Source organism: Aotus nancymaae, unplaced genomic scaffold (assembly GCF_030222135.1).
Source record: "Aotus nancymaae isolate 86718 unplaced genomic scaffold, 86718_ANA_hifiasm-v0.15.2.pri h1tg000138l, whole genome shotgun sequence".
In the NCBI taxonomy this organism is placed as follows: Eukaryota; Metazoa; Chordata; class Mammalia; order Primates; family Aotidae; genus Aotus; species Aotus nancymaae.
The window spans coordinates 3032106-3051326 of record NW_026988553.1 but is presented as its reverse complement, the minus strand read 5'-3'; the positions used below and the strand labels follow the sequence as shown (position 1 = coordinate 3051326).

The 19221-nt window shown below is 56.5% G+C and overlaps 2 protein-coding genes across 10 annotated transcripts in view; one reads left to right on the top strand and one right to left on the bottom strand.

The window, feature by feature from the left end:
- The window catches only part of IKBKG (inhibitor of nuclear factor kappa B kinase regulatory subunit gamma), a 31238-nt gene extending 24176 nt beyond the window's left edge, over positions 1 to 7062 (bottom strand). For 2 of the 6 annotated variants that reach the window (XR_001109737.3, XM_012467064.3), the window contains exon 1: positions 1028 to 1373. The gene's annotated coding sequence lies outside the window, so the exon portion shown is untranslated. Of the gene's footprint in view, positions 1 to 1027; positions 1375 to 6908 lie in introns of those variants that run through there. The other 4 variants (XM_021668831.2, XM_012467061.3, XM_012467062.3 and 1 more) reach the window with 3 other exon arrangements.
- On the top strand, positions 1217 to 16615 carry G6PD (glucose-6-phosphate dehydrogenase). Of its 4 annotated transcripts, none has more exons than XM_012467060.2 (13): positions 1217 to 1319; positions 2624 to 2751; positions 12097 to 12134; positions 12230 to 12338; positions 12747 to 12964; positions 13594 to 13752; positions 13929 to 14054; positions 14355 to 14448; positions 14897 to 15083; positions 15273 to 15508; positions 15600 to 15676; positions 15768 to 15860; positions 15959 to 16615. In XM_012467060.2, exons 2-13 carry the CDS (start codon positions 2632 to 2634, stop codon positions 16047 to 16049), a joined length of 1548 nt encoding a protein of 515 aa, XP_012322483.1. In that variant the 5' UTR covers positions 1217 to 1319; positions 2624 to 2631; the 3' UTR covers positions 16050 to 16615. The 4 variants fall into 4 exon arrangements, with proteins under 4 accessions (XP_012322483.1, XP_012322481.1, XP_012322482.1 ...); XM_012467058.3 differs by having other exon boundaries at positions 1225 to 1319; positions 13591 to 13752; positions 15959 to 16294; XM_012467059.2 differs by lacking the exon at positions 1217 to 1319 and adding an exon at positions 1773 to 1995.
- Positions 16616 to 19221: the final 2606 nt, after the last annotated feature.

Below are 19221 nucleotides of genomic sequence, written 5' to 3'. Positions count from 1 at the left end.
GCCTTGCCAAAATATAGTGAAACCCCATCTCTTCTAAAAATATAAAAATTAGCTGAGCATGGTGGCACATGTCTGTAGTCCCAGCTACTTGGGAAGCTGAGGCAGGAGAATCGCTTGAACTCAGGAGGAGGAGGTTACAGTGAGCTGAGATGATGCCACTGCACTCCAGCCTAGGTGACAGCGTGAGACTCCGTATCTCAAAAAAAAACAAAAAAAAGATTTGCTAATTTTTCTACTTTTGTACATTTTTGAAAAGTTCAATAATAAAATGCTCAAAACACTGTCTCTGAGCTGGATTGCTGCAATCACCTCTTAACAGGTCACCCTTCTGTCGCTCTTGTCCCCTATGGTGTGTTCTCCCCACCACTGCTAGAACCATCAGTCTAAGAGGTAATTCCGATCACATTCCTCCTCTACTGAGAACCCTACCATGGTTCCCTGTTGCCCTCTGCGTAAAAGCCAACATCCCCACAACGGCCTACAAAACCCTGTACCATCGGGTTCCTCATCCCCTCCTCTCCAACCGTGCTCCCCTCCCTCACTCTGCTCCAGCTATAGTGACCTCCGTGCTGTTCCTCTAATGTGGCAGGACACCCCATTCATTCTCAGATCACAGAAACAGTATGAGGATGGGCAGATGTTGTTTTGTAAAATGAGCAAACAGGCACATGAGATAAGACATCTAGCTGCCAAACTATATTTGAGGCATTTTCAAAGAATTTAACGACCTTGACTGAGCGCAGTCAAGTTTGGAGAACAGAAAATGTCTCTGAACCAGAGGAGTCCCCGCACTAAAAGTATGGTCAGACCCTGCAGTGGAGGAGGAGGGAGGAGCAGAAACAGTCCAGCTCGCCGCCCAAGTAACCCAGGTCCTGAATCGGCCCGCCTTGGCCAGTGCTCCAGAAGCGCGCGGCAAGAACTGGCTGGGGCCCAAGAAGAGGGGGGAGCCAGAACGTCCGGGAGAGTCTCGGAGGCGGCAGTACGCCCTCTGATGGAACCCTGTCCTTGGGGAAAAGGACACACACACCTGTCAGCAGAGTCGGTCAGACGTGAGAAGGGTGGGAGCGGCAGACTGTGAGCGCTGGTAAGGCCCCCGCGCTCCGAGAAAGTCTCAGTTCCGCGGTCGCCCTTCCCTTCTCCGCTGTCGAAATCCCTGCTTCCGGCTTCCGGTGTCATAGCTGTGGGATCCGGAAGTACAAACACAAGCTCCGCCCCTGGAACACGAGAAGCCGGCGAGAGGTGTGAGGCCGCGGTAGGGCCGTATTCCGCTCCGGAGAGAAGTTTGAGTCTGCCAGTCTCTGCCGGCCCGCGAAAGCTCGGTAATGATACGCACGACCGCCACTTTGCGGGGCGTCACAGCCTACAGGCCCCCCCTTGTCTCTCGGACAGCGGCGTCTAGCCTCAGGGCGCTCGGCCGCCCCGCCCTCGCCGGGGGAGGAGTCAACAACAGACTGCCCAATAGGGCCGGCTTGACCCACGAACAAGCGAGGGTTCCCGGAGGAGCGGCGCTGCAGAAGGCCCCTCCCAGGAGCCGAGGGACAGCCCAGAGGAGGCGTGGCCACGCTGCCGGCGGAAGTGGAGACCTCCGCGAGCCCGCGGGGCCGCCGGGGCAGGCGGGAAAAACGGACAATGGGGGTGGGGCCGGGCCGGCGATGGGGACCCAGGAGCACTGCGCGGAGCTGCAGCCGCGCCCGCCTAGACATCGGGGATGCGGGGCAGCGGCAGCAGGGACGGCAGGCCGCCAGCAGGCCGGCCTCCAGCGCAGGTGCCAGAGGGGCGGGGCTGGCCTGGGATGCGCGCGCACCTGCCCTCGCCCCGCCCGCACGAGGGGTGGCAGCCGAGGCCCCGCCCCGCGCGCCTAGCCTGAGGCGGGTCGGCTCAGCCGAGGCGCCCGCCCCCGCCCCGCCGATTAATTGGGCCGGCGGGGCTCAGCCCCCGGAAACGGCCGTGTACTTCGGGGCTGCGAGCGTGGAGGGCGGCGGCGACTAAGCTCAGGTAACTGGGCGGACGGGCGAGCGCCGTGCTGGCTAAGGGGCGTACTGCCCTGCCGGCGCGCAGCGGCAAAATGCACGATGTTGCTGTGCTTGAGAACCGAGCAGAATCGAAAGGGTCTTAACCGATCCCTTTATACCCCGTATCTCCTCTCTTGGGCCCCTGAGGACCCTGAGACCCCGAGAGGGAAGGGGACTTGCCGGCCGGGGTCACCCGTCTTGGCAAGGGGAGGGCAGGAGCTGAACTCCAGCATCTGCACCATCTAACACGCTCCAGGTCATTGTGGCGTTCCCGCTGCAGTCGAGAGTGAGATGGTCCTGGGCATGTAGTTCCATGTCCCACAAGGATTTTACTCGGTTGCCCAGAATTGATGCTCTAGCTGGAATCCACCAATGCTTTGGGTAATTTTGGAAAGTACACCCTGAGTGAAGGTTGCCTGGGAGAGTGTGGCTGGAGCCCAGAACCAACAGTTTCTAACCCGTCACCCACTCCCTAACGCCCAGCCGTTCACAAGGAGTACTTTTGGTAATCAGGCTTCACCCCGGTGAGACCCCAGAGGAACTCTCAAGAAAGGGGCTAACTTCTCAGTGCTCTTCTGTTCTGCCTTGTTAACGAGACTTTCTTCCACCAGACAGCGTTATGGCAGAGCAGGTGGCTCTTAGCCGGACCCAGGTGTGCGGGATCCTGCGGGAAGAGCTGTTCCAGGGCGATGCCTTCCATCAGTCGGATACACACATATTCATCATCATGGGTGCATCGGTGAGTCTCTCCCAGGACCCAATCCTAAAAGCCAGGAAGTGCCTGCTCCATGCCTCAGCTTTTCTCACTAATTGCTGTAGGGCCACATAGGCTCTGCTAGATTGAGCTCCTGCTCCTGCTCCTGCTCGCGCCAGGATCATCCCAGCACTACCTGACGTGCATGCACTTGCAAGACATTTCTTTTTTTTTTTTCTTTTTTTGGAGATGGAGTTTCACTGTGTCTCCCAGGCTGAAGTGCAATGGCGTGATCTTGGCTCACTGCAACCTCTGCCTCCTGGGTTCAAGCGATTCTCCTGCCTCAGCCCCCACAAGTGGCTGACATTACAGGCAGGCACCACCACAACCGCGTAATTTTTGTATGATTAGTAGAGACGGGGTTTCACCATGTTGGCCAGGCTGGTCTCAAACTCTTGATCTCAGGTGAAGCGCTAGGATTACAGGCCTGAGCCGCTGTGCCCCGCAACTGACATTTCTGAAACCTGTGCCTAGCCACTGAATGTAGTGCTTAGTCCTGGAGTTGCAAGGTCTCTGGGGACTGTCTAGTTGGACTTCTTGGGGAAAACAGGGACTGCTGTTCATTCTGTGGTTTTTCCAAACCTGTTCATGCCTTAACAAATGAGTTCCAAAGGCAGGATCTGAGGCTCAATCTCTGCTTCTTTGCTCTCTAAGACTTCAGGTTCCCTGGAGACAAACACTCAGCCTTTCTTTGAACACTGGCTCTTTGCCTCCATTTGCAAAGCCTACCGAGGAGCTCTGCTTCACCCCACCTGGCCCCAGTTGTCCAGCTTGTGGAACCGCCATTTTGTACTCTTAGGAAAGACCAAAGAATAGTATAGCATGAGGATTTGCATGGGAGGGGAGGGAGGAGAGGAAGGGGCGGTTCTAATAGAGCTCAGACCGGAGCGCCCTCCCGTGTGTCCCATGGGGCAGTGAGACTGTGCACGGGCTGATGGAACAAGAGCTTCATCTCAAATTACACTTGGTCTCAGTTTTCACTTTTAATCCTGGATGCACTCAATCTGCTCACTACCATATGACCATCTTTGCCATGAATTTACCTCATAACCAGGCCGGGCACAGTGGCTCACGCCTGTAATCCCAGCACTTTGGGAGGATCACTTGAGGTCAAGAGTTCAAGACCAGCCTGGTCAACACAGTGAAATCCCATCTCTACTAAAAATACAAAAATTAGCCGGGCATGGTGGCAGGCACCTGTAATCCCTGCTACTCAGGAGGCTGAGGCAGAGGTTTCGCCATGAGCCAAGATTTCACCATTCCACTCCAGTCTGGGTGACAAGCGCAAAACTCCAGCTCAAAAAAAAAAAAAAGTACCTTATAACCTTGAGCAACAGCTCTTACAAAACTAATTAGCTCTTCCTCATAATGCGTCCCTGAGTGCTGAATGAGCTTAGCGGTTCTTTGTTCATGTACAACAACGCACTGTCACACTTTGCAAACCTTGACACCTTTGTACTTCTGATCAGAACTTAGAAAAGGAGGGCCAAAAGGAATGAGGAGGCAGCCAAGGGAGAAGTAAGGCAGGGCCGCCCCAAGCACTGTCCTCTGACTCCCCATATGCCTGAGACCCAGAAGAGGTACCCAGGTGGAGCCCACAGTGGATTGGGCTTGCCCTCGGCCCCAGCCTAGTCCCCTCAGAAGAGCCGTACCTGACCAGGCCCTGTGACTCACACCTGTAGTCCCAACACTTTGGGAGACTGAGGCGGGCAGATAACCTGAGGTCAGGAGTTTGAGACTAGCCTGGTCAGCATGGCAAAACCCCGTCTCTACTAAAAATACAAAAATTAGCCGGGCATGGTGGCGCCTGCCTGTAATCCCAGCTACTTAGGAAGCTGAGGCAGGAGAATTGCTTGAACCTGGGAGGCAGAGGTTGCAGTGAGCCGAGATCTCACCACTGCACTCCAGGCTGCGCGACAGACTGAATGAGACTCCATGTCAAAAAAAATTAAAAGAGCCGTACCTGCATCAGTCACAAACCTTACCACCTAGGACTCTGCCATTAAGCCCTTAGTCCAGGAAGCAGACTGGAGGAGAAGGTAACTGAGGATGCTTTCTCCTTTCCCCGTCTCCACCCCATGCTGTCACAAGGTCACTGCAACACAGCAGCCCAGGCCACAATGATGGCTTATGACTCCAGGCCTTCAGCTCTCATTAGACACCTCACCGAGCATCCAAGCTTGCTGTGTGACTTGGAGCAAGTGTTTTCCTTTCTCTGTCAGCATTTCGTGTAGCAAATGACAGCTTTTGAAACGAGTGCCCAGGGTCCTTAGGCTTTTCCAAGCTGATTGTGTCATTTCGCTGTCTTCACCTGTGGCCAGCTTGGGATTGGGCAACTTTGTTTCGTTGAAATCAGTGGGGTTCCCCTTTGCTCTCCTCTGCTCTGAGAGTGACAACCAGAGGCTTTCAAAGCAGAAATAGAAAGTGCCAACTCCAGCACTGTGGGTAGGGGACAAGGGGTGGCATGCTCAGGCAGGCTCCTTCCGTGCCTGATGCGGGAGGTACACAGGGTGGCGCTTGGGGGCACACAATCCTAGAATCTGCTGCTCCAGGAAAAGAGCCCATTTTCCATCATTCAGCAGAGAGTGATCGGGCACTTCTGGGCGACAGCAGCCAGTCCCTGCCCTCCTCATGGGACAAGTAAGCAGACCAGCAAGAGCTCAGGCTGGCGTGTGTTTCAACAGATACATGTGGGCCTTGTGTTCTCAGGCCCCCAGAGCACATAGATCCCACAAGCAGGGCCTGGAGAGCAAGCCTGCCGGGGCAGGCTGAGGAGCACCCACACAAAAGGAAGAGCAAATTCCCGAAGCCCCGAGTTGGGAACTAGCTCAGCGTGACCTAGAAACTGCAAGCAGGCAAGTGGCTGGCACACCCACAGCCAGGCAAGCGGGACACCCTGGGGCAGGCTGGACCCACGTGGCCTTCCTCTGTCCCTTCCTCCTCCGGGCCAGCTTGCCCAATGCTTGCCCACACACCCAGCTTCCTTCCTGGGGGCCCTGATGATGGCTCATAGTTACCAAGTGAGCCACTTCCCACCTTCTCAGGACTCCCGCCCCTACCAGAAGGGAGCCGAGGCACTCACTGCCCTCTTCCAGAAAGCTCTGGCCTTGCAGACCAGCGTGTGCCTGGAACAGCATCTTTCCCCACCTGATGGGAACTCGATGAGGCTGGAGAGCCTCACAGGGAGTGAGGGGAAGAGACTGGGACTGACAGTCTACGGGGTCCTCACCTCTCTGGGCCTCAGTTTCCCCACCTGGATCACAAGGGCCATGGGCTTGCTGGGCATTCAGGACGCATCCTGATGATGAGCCCGTGCAACGGATGACCCAGCGGCCCCCACCCCTCCCTTTCCTCGGAACATTTCTGGGCTGACTTCTCCGTTGGTCCGATAAGACTCTTGCTGTGTCATGATGATGTTGGCACTCTCCCAAAGCCCCGGTGACTCATGAGCCCCTGGGTTTAGGAGGGAGGCCCTTTTGTTGGTTTTTCAGCTGAGCTAACTCAGCAGCCCCCAGGTTCTCTGGCCCCAGTGGCCTGGAACCAGCTGGGCCTCTGCCAAGGCCCAGGGCTCCACCCAGGGAGTCTGGGCAGGTCCTTGACCCTGGCGAACCTTGGGGATGGGATGGCCCACCCGTGCTGGCCCTCCAGCAGGCATCACCCTCTACCATGAAACCCTCATGCCAAGACAAGAGCTGTAGCGATTTGGGTTTATAAAACAGGTCATGGCCTAGGTCCCTTTGCCCTGGCCTAGCCAGACATTGGTGGCTGGAGATCTTAATCGTATCCTGCTTTTACTAAGTCACCCTGTGTCGTTGAGAAGGTCCCTCCCCTGCTGTGGTCCTCAGGAAAGAGGAGGGCGTGGGGAAAATGAGAAGCTCCCAACTGCTTCTCACTAAGGACCCCTTGAATTGCCCCCACCCACATGGCAGGAGTAGACTCTTGACTAAGCTGTCAGGTTTGCCCATGTCTTCCTGTGCTCATCCCTCCAGAAAGTCCCAGCTGGGAGGGCAGGGCTGGCCCTGAGCCCTGAGGAGAGCAGCTCAGTCTGGCTCTGCTCGGCACAGCTCAGCTGAGCTTAGCTCCCCGTCACCATGGGAGGGAGCTGCCTGGCCTTCCCCCACCCACGCTGTCCTCCGTCTTACCTCACCTCACCTCTCTCAGGTGACTCGGAGCCCAGCAGACGGTCGGTTGCAGGGGCTGAGCTGGAACAAGGCGAACAGGTTCAATCTCCAGTTAATCCCAAAGGGAGCAGCAGGAACAAACAGCCTGGAGCGTGGGGCCGCTGTGACTCAGCAGACCGGTCCCCTGCCACCAGTACCTTCCTGGAGTCTGCCCCGATGCCTCATGATCTACCAGAATTTGGTCATGAGCAAACATGACCTGCTTTGAGTGAGGCTGTAGTTATTTCCGTTTCATTCAAGGACAAGTTAGTCCCCAGCGAGCTGGCCCTTTCTGTGTGCGGCGCCAACCCTGAGTTGATGTGACGTGGCCAGTGTTCCCCTCCCCGGTCCCACTGATGGCAGGGTGCTATGAGGAGCAGAGTGGAGGAGCTCCTACCCTAGGGTGAGGGGTCGTCTGAGCTGGACTTGGAAGGATGCAGAAGCAAGGGGTCCTTGTGGCTTCAGGGAGCAGCAAGTCGGACTCTAGGAGGGCTGCACTGGGCTTCATGTCACGTAGCGATGAGTGAGAAGGTCTCACGGGCGGTACAAGCCCAGCTGGTGGCAGGACTGGAACTTTATTTTGAAGATGGTCACTGCAGCATCTGGGGGGCAAGAAGACCATTTATAAAGCTTTCGTGTGGCAGTTACAGGAGAGCCCCACTCCGGAGGGCTCAGGACATAAATGACGAGTGGCTAGCAGCCCCCAGATACCAACACAGGCAACCCTGGTTGGGAACAGCCCACTGTGGGGATGCTGGGGTCCCAGTGCAGCCTGGAGATGACCCGCAGACACTTGTAACCAGGCTGGGAAGAAACTCGGGAGCAGTCTGCCTGCAGCTCCCATCTGAAGCCCCGCACCGAGCTCGCCCAAGGAGGGGCAGAAGCAGAGCACACAAGGCGCACACCATAGCGATTTCCCACCTGGAAGCCCCCGGTGGCTTCCTGACTGCCTGTCTCTGGGTGGGGGCATGAGTCCTGGTGGCACAGCCTCCGTTCTATAATGGTTCATAGAAACGGACCCATCCATGGTTGCAGTGTCTGATCGCTTTGAAGAGCATGTCTTTTGTTTTCATCTGTGTGTGTGAGATGGAGTCTCGCTCTGTCAACCAGGCTGGAGTGCAATGGCGTGGTCTAGGCTCACCACAACCTCCGCCTCCCGGCTTTAAGTGATTTTCCTGCCTCAGTCTCCTGAGTAGCTGGGACTACAGGCACACACAACCACGCCCAGCTAATTTTTTGTATTTGTAGTAGAGACGGGGTTTCACCACGTTGGCCAGGATTGCCTCAATCTCTTGACCTCGTGATCCGCCTGCCCCGGTCTTCCAAAGTGCTGGGATTACAGGCGTGAGCCACCGCACCCGGCCTGTCTATTAGTTTTTACCATGTTTTATTGAAGTATATGTCATGCCCAGGTGCAGTGGCTCACACCTATCATCTCAGCCCTTTGGGAGGCCAAGGCAGGCAGATCACCTAAGGTCAGGAGTTTGAGACCAACCTGGCTAACATGGGGAAACCCATCTCTACTAAAAATACAATAATTACTCAGGCACGGTGTCAGATGCCTGGAGTCCCAACTACTCAGGAGGCTAAGGCAGGAGAATTGCTTGAACCCAGGAGGTGGAGATTGCGGTGAGCCGAGATTGCGCCAGTGCACTCCAGCCTGGGTGATAGAGTGAGACTCCCTCTCAAAAAGAGAAATCTATGTCATGAAGAACACGGATGGTGCAGGCCTAGCCCGGTGACTTTTCACAAACTCAGCAGAGCCGCAGAACCTGCTCCTAGATCAAGAAACAGAATATGCTCTGCACCCAGGGAGCCTGCTCCTAGTTGCTGGCCCCCAAAGCGTCTGACCCGCTCCCCACCCTTCACTCCACTGTTGGTTTTCTCGATGTGCACAAATCTTAACTGTACAATTGGCTCTGCACCCTCATCACAATAAAGGCTATTATCATCTCCCCAGAAAGTTCCTGGGTGCCCATTTCCCGCCAGTCTACCCCCTGCTCCAGGCACAATGGGCTGGTTTTGCCTATTCCAGAACTCCATGAGAGGGAGCTTGTAGAGGGTTGCACCTCTGGTACTGAGATGGCCCAGTGCTGCTGAGTGGTATCGTCGTTTGGATGCATAGTTTGCAGGTTCACATGTTAATTCAAGTGTTTGACTTGTTTCCAGTTTGGGGCTGCTGTGAGCTAAGGCTGTTGTGGCCATTCGTGTCCAAGTCTTTGTGTGGACATCCACTTCGCTTTCTCTTGGGTACTCCCTAGGAGTCGAACGGCTGGGTCGCATGATAGGTGTGTGCTTCTCTTGATCACAGGCTTCCAGACTGTCGGGGAGCGCCTGGACCATCTCACAGCCCAGACTGAACGCCATTTCCATTTTCTTGCCTTACTGCACTTTTCTCGTTCCTGATTGCTTAAAGGAATTATGAACATTTCCCAGAAGTATGGTATTTGCAGTATTTGCAAGGATGATGGTTTCGGATTGGGTTGGGTTGGGTTGGGTTGGGTTTCGTTTTGAGATTGCCCAGGCTACAGTGGCGCGATCTCAGCTCACCGCAACCTCCACCTCCTGGGTTCAGGCGATTCTCCTGCCTCAGCCTCCTGAGTAGCTGTGATTACAGGCACCTATCACCGCCCCCAGATAATTTTTGTATTTTTAGTAGACATGGGGTTTCACCATGTTGGCCACGCTAGTTTTGAACTCCTGACTTCGAGTGATCTGCCCACCTCGGCCTCCCAAAGTGCTGGCATGACAGGCGTGAGCCACCGCACCCGGCCAGGATTGTGTTTAATAGATGCTCTTTATCAGGTTAAGGAAGTTCACTTATATTCCTCCTCTGCTAAGAGTTTTATCATGAACAGGTAATTTCTGAAACACTCCATCTACATCTGTTGGATTGAGCAAGATTGCTAGATTTAAAATATCAAAACATAGCAGTAGGCAGAGATTTATTAGTTTTTTTTCTTTAATCTCTTAATATGGTGAATTTCAGTGATTGATTTTTTTCTGTTATATCAAACCAACTTTTTATTTACAGAATAAACCCAACTTGCTACCGACATGTTACTGTTTTGAACACTGCAGGATTTGGTTTGCTGCTGTTTACTTTCTTTTTTGCAAAAAGACACGGTCTCCCTCTGTCACCCAGGCTGGAGTGCACTCCCCAAAACCTCGATTCCTGGGCTCAGCTCCTGGGAGGGTCCTGGATTCCTCCACCTCAGCCTCCCGAGGAACCAGGACCACCAGCACGCACCACATGCCCAGCTTCAGTTTTTACTTTTATTTTTGTAGAGTTGGGGTCTCACTGTGTTGCCCAGGCTCGTTTCAAACTCCTGGGTTGGGGCTGGGCATGGTGGCTGTCGCCTGTTATCCCAGCACTTTGGGAGTCTGAGGCGGGCAGGTCACTTGAGCCCAAGAATTCAAGACCAGCCTGGGCAATATGGGAAAACCCTGTCTCTACAAAAAATTAGCTGGGTGTGGTGGCATGTACCTGTAATCCCAGATACTCAGGAGGCTGAAGTGGGAGGATTGCTTAAGCCCAGGAGGCAGAGGTTGCAGTGAACTGAGATCATGCCTCTGAACTCCGGCCTGGGTGACAGTGAGACCGCATCTCAGAAAAATAAAAACCTCCTGGGTTCAAGCAGTCCTCCCACCTTGGTCTCCCAAAGTGCTGGGATGTGTGAACTGCGGCCGGCCTGCTGATGTTTCCTGTGGGATTTCTTCATCTGCATGTGTGTGTGAATGAGGCTGATGGGTTTTCCCATGTGCCTTTCTCATCAGGTTTTGGTCCCCAGGCTCTGCAGGCCCTATAAGGTGGCTTGGGAAGGGTTCCCCTTTCTTCACTCTGCAGGCAGAGTTTGCTTCTCTTTTCCTTGCATTTTGGCTGTCTGTGCCAGGAGGTTCAGGAGGTGGGATCGCTTGCCTTTTTTTTTTTTTTTTTTTTTTTTTTTTGCCTGGAGTCTTGCTCTGTCACCCAGGCTAGACTGCAGTGGTGCGATCTCGGCTCACTGCAACCTCTGCCTCCCAGATTCAAGTGATTCTCCTGCCTCAGCCTCCAGAGCAGCTGGGATTACAGGTGCCCGCCACCACACCTGGCTAATTTTTGTACTTTAGTAGAGATGGGGTTTCGCCATGGTGACCAGTCTGGTCTTGAACTCCTGACCTTAGGTGATCCACCTGCCTTGACCTCCCAAACTGCTGGGATTACAGGCGTGAGCCAGAGCACCCAGCCCCATTGCTCTGTTTGAGTAGGTTGGATTTTTCTAGAAATTTGTCCATCTCATCTAGGTTGTCAGGCGTGGAATAGAGTTCATCAGACCCTCTCCTGTGTTGTGTCTGGGACTTTGTCCGATTGTACCAATTGTCTGTGCTCTTTTAAAGAAGCAGCCATGCCAGAGGGTTGTCTGTTTCTATCAGTCTTTGTTCATGTTGTCTTTGGGTTAGCTTTTCGTTTTATTCATTTTACTTGTCATTATTTCCTTCCTTGTAGTTCGGCTTACAGTTCTATCCTTTTTCTCACAAGACAGAGTCTCGCTCTTGTCACCCAGGCTGGAGTCCAGTGGTGCGATCTCAGCTCACTGCAACCTTCGCCTCCCGGGTTCAAGCGATTCTCCTGCGTCAGCCTCCTGGGTAACTGGGATTACAGGCACCCACCACCACGCCTGGCTAATGTTTGTATTTTTAGTAGAGACGGGGTTTCAACATGTTGGCCAGGCTGGTCTTCAACTCCTGACCTCAGGTGATCCGCCTTCCTCGGCCTCCCAAAGTGCTGGGATTACAGGCATGAGCCACCGCGCCCGGCCCTTTTTCTCACCTCTTAAGCAGAATGCTTAGCTCCTTATTTTTGAGCCAGTCTTTTTGCTAACGTAAGCATTTGAGGTCACATCTCACAAATTTGGCTACGTGGTACTTCCGTCATCCCTCAGTTCTACTGAATTGAATTTTCAGGTTTTCTTCTGGAATGCAGGAGATGCGTTTCCGTCTCCTGCCTCCTCAGGGGGAGGGCCCGCACAGGCTTGAATCTTGGGGCTCCTCTGTGTGTATATCAGGGCAAGACAGATATGCTTGTGGCTAGGTAGTGATCCTGCATAGTGCCCGGATTACCAAGGGTGGAGGATGATGTAGGTCACGTCCCCAGCCACGTCTAACCACACACCTGTTCCCTCTGCCACAGGGTGACCTGGCCAAGAAGAAGATCTACCCCACCATCTGGTAAGCATGTCCCCCCGCTGCCCCTGTGACCTCCCGCCAGGGACTGGCCTGGCCCTGCCCTGCCCACCCTGGTGACGGCTGTGCTCTGCCCTCAGGTGGCTGTTCCGGGATGGGCTTCTGCCCGAAAACACCTTCATCGTGGGCTATGCCCGCTCCCGCCTCACAGTGGCTGACATCCGCAGGCAGAGTGAGCCCTTCTTCAAGGTGGGTCGTATCAGGGCCTCCCTCTCCACCAGACTGCCCTCCCCCCACCCCATCCTGACCCACCTGCTCTCACACTCCCTTGAGACCCCCATTACCAGCCCTCTGTGACCAGGACTCACGGGTCCCATCCTGCTGTGCTCTGCTGCATTTTCTCATGATTTTGGGGACAGAGCTTTCTCCAGTGTACTCCCAGGTCAAAGTGTCCTGAAATCTGGCCTCCATCTTAAGGCACAAGGTCCCTCGCTCTGGATGTGCAAAGCTGCTGAGATGGGGCTGATCCCAGCGTGGGACTGGGACACTGACTTCTGACGGTGCCCTCCCTGGGCCTCCAGGGAAGACCCCTGGGGCAGAACAGACATGGACTCTAAGAGAGGGGCTGACGTCTGTCTGTCTGTCTGTGTCTCCCAGGCCACCCCAGAGGAGAAGCTCAAGCTGGAGGACTTCTTCGCCCGCAACTCCTATGTGGCCGGCCAGTATGATGATGCAGCCTCCTACCAGCGCCTCAGTAGCCACATGAACGCCCTCCACCAGGGGTCGCAGGCCAACCGCCTCTTCTACCTGGCCTTGCCCCCAACCGTCTACGAGGCTGTCACCAAGAACATCCACGAATTCTGCATGAGCCAGACGTAAGGCTTGCCCTTGCTCCCCTTCCCTCCTCCTAGGCTGGGCCAGGCAGTGCTCCCCACTGCTGTAAAGAGCACCCCCCGCGCCCGGGATCCGGGCAGCGCATCCATCCCCTGCCGCATCCGTGGCGCTGGGGCCATCCCCACCAAGAACACAAGGTGGCAGCATTGCTCCACAAAACACTCTGCCTGCCCACTCCGCTTTTCTGGAGGCCCGGCCAGGCCGCTAGGTGGTAGCCTCACTCTACGAGTGCAGCATGGCCCACGCTGGGTGGTTTCCCAACCCAGGCAGAGGCTCTAGTCCTCTGGCTGGTTTTGAATGCAGAATGCCATGGGAACGTTCTGCAGGGGTCCTTTACCCGTTTTCAAACCTATGAGGAAGCTATGCCCCGGACGCCTCCTCGCTCTGCTCCCCTACGAGCCACCAGGTCACTCCAATCCACTGGGGACCCAGCGTGAGGCAGTAGGGGAATGGGCTCCTTGGAGCATGCCAGCAGTGCCACCCTGGCACCCAGGGTGGGAAGGATTCCTGGAGGTGTTGAGCCAGGGGGTCGTCTGGGAACTCAAGGCAGGGGAGGTGGCCATGGGGATGAGGAGGATGTTAGGGTGACGCAGCTCGGGGCTCCCAGCAGAGGCTGGAACCGCATCATCGTGGAGAAGCCCTTCGGGAGGGACCTGCAGAGCTCCGACCGGCTGTCCAACCACATCTCCTCCTTGTTCCGCGAGGACCAGATCTATCGCATCGACCACTACCTCGGCAAGGAGATGGTGCAGAATCTCATGGTGCTGAGGTGCGGCCGAGCCCCGGCCAGGGGACCAGGGCGGGGGTGGTGCCCAGGAGCCTCGCTCGGCCGCTGCCTCCCCAAGGACGAATTTCTCCAGAACTCGGGCAAGGGTGATCTCTTCCACGTGGCCCCTGCGCCGCAGAGGCCTAAGGGCGGTTCCACCACCTTGCCCCTCCCCACAGATTTGCCAACAGGATCTTCGGCCCCATCTGGAACCGGGACAACATCGCCTGCGTGATCCTCACCTTCAAGGAGCCGTTCGGCACTGAGGGCCGCGGGGGCTATTTCGATGAATTTGGGATCATCCGGTGAGAGCCCTTCGCTTCCCCGTCTTGGGGGAGCACCTCCTCACCCTGCAGTTCCAAACCCGAGTGTCTGAGCCGTCAGAGGGTGCTGGAAAGGGCGGGACCTCCGCACAGCCAAGCACCCCAGGCTTTCATGATTCAGTGACAGTGTCACCATGTCCTACCTTGATTTAAGGGGACCAGCTTGTCACCAGGAAGCCTTGTTTGGGGCCCCCAGGCCGTGGAACCAGGTCAACAGGGTGGGGAGCTGAGGTGAACCTGGAAGCTGTGCCCAACCAGAGCTCTGGGGTCTTCTTTCCCCAGGGACGTGATGCAGAACCACCTCCTGCAGATGCTGTGTCTGGTGGCCATGGAGAAGCCCGCCTCCACCAACTCTGATGACGTCCGTGATGAGAAGGTGGGGGGTGGGACACCCTGGTCCCTGGGACCACGCTCCGTCGTGGGCTCATCTGTGACGCACTGAGCAGAAGCACACATGCAGAGCAGGTGTCCTCATCCCCGGAGAAGCCACCAGCTCTGAGCACAGCGTGGCCTCCCGGGGATGACCTGGACTGGGAATCACGAACCCCAGGTTGTCATGTCCCAGGTCTGAGAGTTGATATGGGACCAGGTCAGGCCATTGCCTCTCCGGGCCTCAGCTTTTCCATCAGAATAGACTTGAGATGGACCAAGGTTGTCCTGGAGGACCCTCAGGGAGGGGCCTGGAGCTGGGCCTCCAGCACCGTGAGCAGAGCTGAGCAGGGGTCTCCTTTCCCTGAGGGCTGCCAGTCAGTGGCCGCAGTCACCCCTGCACCGAAGCTCCGCACCCACGCAGCCTGCTCTCCCCACCCCCGGCTTTCTCCCAGGTCAAGGTGTTGAAATGTATCTCAGAAGTGCAGGCCAGCAACGTTGTCCTGGGCCAGTACGTGGGGAACCCTGATGGAGAGGGCGAGGCCACCAAAGGATACCTAGATGACCCCACGGTGCCCCGCGGGTCCACCACTGCCACCTTTGCAGCTGTCGTGCTCTATGTGGAGAACGAAAGGTGGGATGGTAGGTGGCACCTTCAAGGCCCAGCAAGGTGGAACCGGGCATGCCCTCGGGAGGCCCTTCTCGCTGGGGACGGACTCGCTGCTCCTTCGTATGTTCGCATGGCGCTGGCCCCGGAGCTCCCACTCACACTCACGCCCCGGTCCCCGCCCCGAGAGAGCTGCTGCTGAGGCCGTCCTTTCCCCCACACAGGGGTGCCCTTCATCCTGCGCTGCGGCAAGGCCCTGAACGAGCGCAAGGCCGAGGTGAGGCTGCAGTTCCACGACGTGGCAGGTGACATCTTCCACCAGCAGTGCAAGCGCAACGAGCTGGTGATCCGCGTACAGCCCAATGAGGCCGTATACACCAAGATGATGACCAAGAAGCCGGGCCTGTTCTTCAACCCCGAGGAGTCGGAGCTGGACTTGACCTACGGCAACAGATACAAGGTGCCCGGAGGGCGGGCCGCGCTGGGGGCCTGGGCCTGGGGACTGCACGGTGGCCAGTGGTGGCATCAGTGGGACACCCTCTTCCTCACAGAACGTGAAGCTCCCAGATGCCTATGAGCGCCTCATCCTGGACGTCTTCTGCGGAAGCCAGATGCACTTCGTGCGCAGGTGAGGCCCAGCTGTCCGCCCCGCCCCTGCATGCCTTTTCCCTCCCTCCCTGTGTAGTGCCAGCCTCCCAAGCCACGCCATGTCCCCTCAGTGACGAGCTCCGGGAGGCCTGGCGGATCTTCACCCCACTGCTGCACCAGATCGAGCTGGAGAAGCTTCAGCCCATCCCCTACCTTTATGGCAGGTGAGAAAAGGGTGGGGGCTGGGGGCCGAGCCCACAGGCAGGGGTGCAGGGCGAGGGTGAAGCTCCCTCACGCCTCTCCTCCACCTGTCACTCTCCAGCCGAGGCCCCACGGAGGCAGACGAGCTGATGAAGAAAGTGGGTTTCCAGTATGAGGGCACCTACAAGTGGGTGAACCCCCACAAGCTCTGAGCCCTGGGTGCCCCTCCACCCCTGCCACGGCCACCCTCCTTCCCGCCGCCCGACCCCAAGTTGGGAGGCCTCTGGGACCACTGGCCTCAGCTGCACATTCCCAGCCCCGGGCTCGGGCCACCCCGGCCTGCCCTCGCTGCTGCCATACCCGATCCCAGCTACATTCCTCAGCGGCCAAGCACTCGACACTCGTGCTGTGACCACCCTGGACCCCCAGACCATGCCTGAGCCGACCTCCTCCCCTCACTCCAGCCCAACGGAAGGAAGGAAGGAGGAGGGCCCTCTCGGCCGCTGGGGCTCACTCCTGAATGGGGTCTGGGGGGGAGGAAAGGGGCAAGCGCCCACACGAGAGAACCTGCCTGTGGCCTTGCCCACCAGCCTCAGTGCCACTTGACATTCCTCATCACCAGCAACATCTCAAGCCCCCTGGATGTCCCATCCCACCAACTGCACTCCGTGGCCACCGCGTCCCACCTGTAGGCGGCCTCCCTGCTACAAGAAAAGCAGGAGCGGCAGCTGTGACCCTCCTGACCTCAAACCCCCGCCATTAAATCTGCGAACAGCCCCTCCTGTCCCCTTGTCATTTGCTTCCCACTCCCGAAGTCACCGAGGTGCTTCCTCTGTGGACTTCCCACCTTGGGCTCAATTCTGGTTCTGACCCCATGTCCAGCCATGACTGTGCCTGGTGTCAGCCACCTCCTGAGTCTCCCTCTACTGCACGCATGTTGTCATTGTGAGAGCAGCTTGAGGTGCAAGGACACAATGATGCACAGGCATGACCCAGCCACCCCTTCTAGGCAGAAGGGCAGGATTAACCTAGTGCCACACACCGGGCAGCTCAGCAGAGGCCGATTCTTTCTCCCAGTTCTGGAGGCCAGAGGCCCAAAGGGAGGGTCCTTCCTGCCCTCCAGCTCCTTGGGGGTCCAGGCATCCTGGGCTGGTGGTCGCCTCCCTCGTCATGGATCTCTCCTCCTCTATGTCCTCATAAAGATACCAACCCAGCAAGATCCTCCTAACTCAAGTAATGACATCTGCAGACCCCGTATTTCCAAATAAGGTCACATCAGGAGATGCATTTGGGGGCCCCTGTTGAGCCCCTACCCTGACCGCACACAGACAGCAGCCCCTGGGGGTTTCCATGTAGCATTTGTCCTGCCAGGGAGGTGGCAAGGCCAGACACTATGGTCCCTGCACTTGTGGCCTGGGTTCTAGGAGGTGAGGCCACCAGGAAACGCCACGCTGCACCCTGGTGTTCAGTCCTGCTCCTGTCCTCTGCATGGGGAGTGGCTCCTCTGACTTGGGAGGAAGGAAGTTACCAGGTTCACCTGGACTCTAGATGGGGAAAGAAGGAGCTGAATGGAGGCCAAGGACAGGTCACAGGTTCTTATGGGCTCTGTGCTCGTAGGATTGGAGGCCACGCTTTAGGCATGCTGGCAGGCGCCTGTGCCCCCAGTTACTCGGGAGGCTGAGGCAGGAGAACTGCTTGAACCTGGGAGGTGGAGGGTGCAGTGAGCCAAGATGGCGGCATTGCAGTCCAGCCTGGGCAACAAGAGCAAAACTGTCTCAAAAAAAACAAAAACACCAAGCAAGTGAGCGTAAGTCAATCCCAGGGTCTCTGCCAGCTGCACACAGTCACTCCTCTGGGTCTCATGAATGTCACACACACAGCTCCTCTCCAACCCCACAGCGCTAGCTAGCTGCAGGGCAGCTACCACAAGGCTTCAATGAACCTGAGTTGGGCAGGTCCCTGAACACGTCTGCAGTTATCCCACCCTGCCCACAACCAGAAGGCGGGGCTTGCACTCCACCCTGACCACCAAACAAAACTAGCCAGGCGTGGTGGCTCATGCCTGTAATCCCAGCACTTTGGGAGGCCGAGGCAGGTGGATCACGAGGTCAAGAGATCGAGACCATCCTGTACAACAGGGTGAAACCCTGCCTCTACTAAAAATACAAAAATTAGCTGGGCGTGGTGGCGCACGCCTGTAGTCCTGCTACTCCAGAGTCTGAGGCAGAATTGCTTGAACCTGGGAGGCGGAGGTTGCAGTGAGAGCGGAGATGGCGCCATTGCACTCCAGCCTGGGCGACAGAGCCAGGTGAGGAGAGTCGACTGTTCCCTCAGTTCTGAATGCCTAGCGTATGGGAGGGGTATTTGGATCCAGGTAAGGACATTCAATTGTCACCTCAGCTCTGGCTGCCTGCATGGTAGATTTAAGCTTTTGAGTGCAGGTGTGGTCACCTGAGATCTAGTTGTTTCTACTAGGGTAGAAGCCAGAGGTCCCCGATGAGGACCATCCACTGGCACCTGAACTCATCAGGCAACTCTCCCTTCAACTCTGAGTGCTTACTTGGGTGAAGGCAGGAGGTCCCAGGTGAGGACAGTAAAAAATGCAGTGCTGGGTCCACAAGGGGAGAGTATGAGAGATCAGGCCAAGGCGTCCCACTGTCACCTCAGTTGCGGGTGCCAGGTGCCTACACTGAGACAGGGCTGTACCCTGAACAAGAAGCCCGTGAGCCCAGATCCACCCTGGCCCATTCCACATGGCTTCCCTGACCCCTGCCAACCAGTTCAAGACTGTAGCCCTGTTTTCCACCCTTCTCTGCCTGCAATGCCAAAGAATCAATTTGCTTTTTCCTCTTTCTTTCTTTTTTTTTTTTTTTTTTTTTTTTTTGCAACAGTCTTACTCCGTTTACCAGGCTGGAGTGCAGTGCTGCAATCTCGGCTCACTGCAACCTCCGCCTCCCGGGTTCAAGCGATTCTCCTGCCTCAGCCTCCCAGGTAGCTGGGATGACAGGCACCTGCCACCATGCCCAGCTAATATTTGTATTTTTAGTAGAGACGGGGTTTCACCATGTTGGCCAGGCTGCTCTCGATCTCTTGACCTCCTGATCCACCTGCCTCAGCTTCCCAAAGTGCTGGCATTACAGGCAGGAGCCACCATGCCCGGCCACAATTTACTCTTAGGTGCACTCTGGTGGGTCTTCAGAGGCCCTGGATCAGTGTCTCATCTCTCAAGGGTTCACCCCATGCGGGAGTGGGCAGGAGCTGGAAAGAGCCCTCCTGCCGGACTCCTGATACTCACAGTGCACTCAGAGCTTCACCTCCCACCTGAAGGGGTCTTCAGGCTGACCTGGGCAGTGGTGGCTGTCGCATTGTCTGCACTGAGGAGCA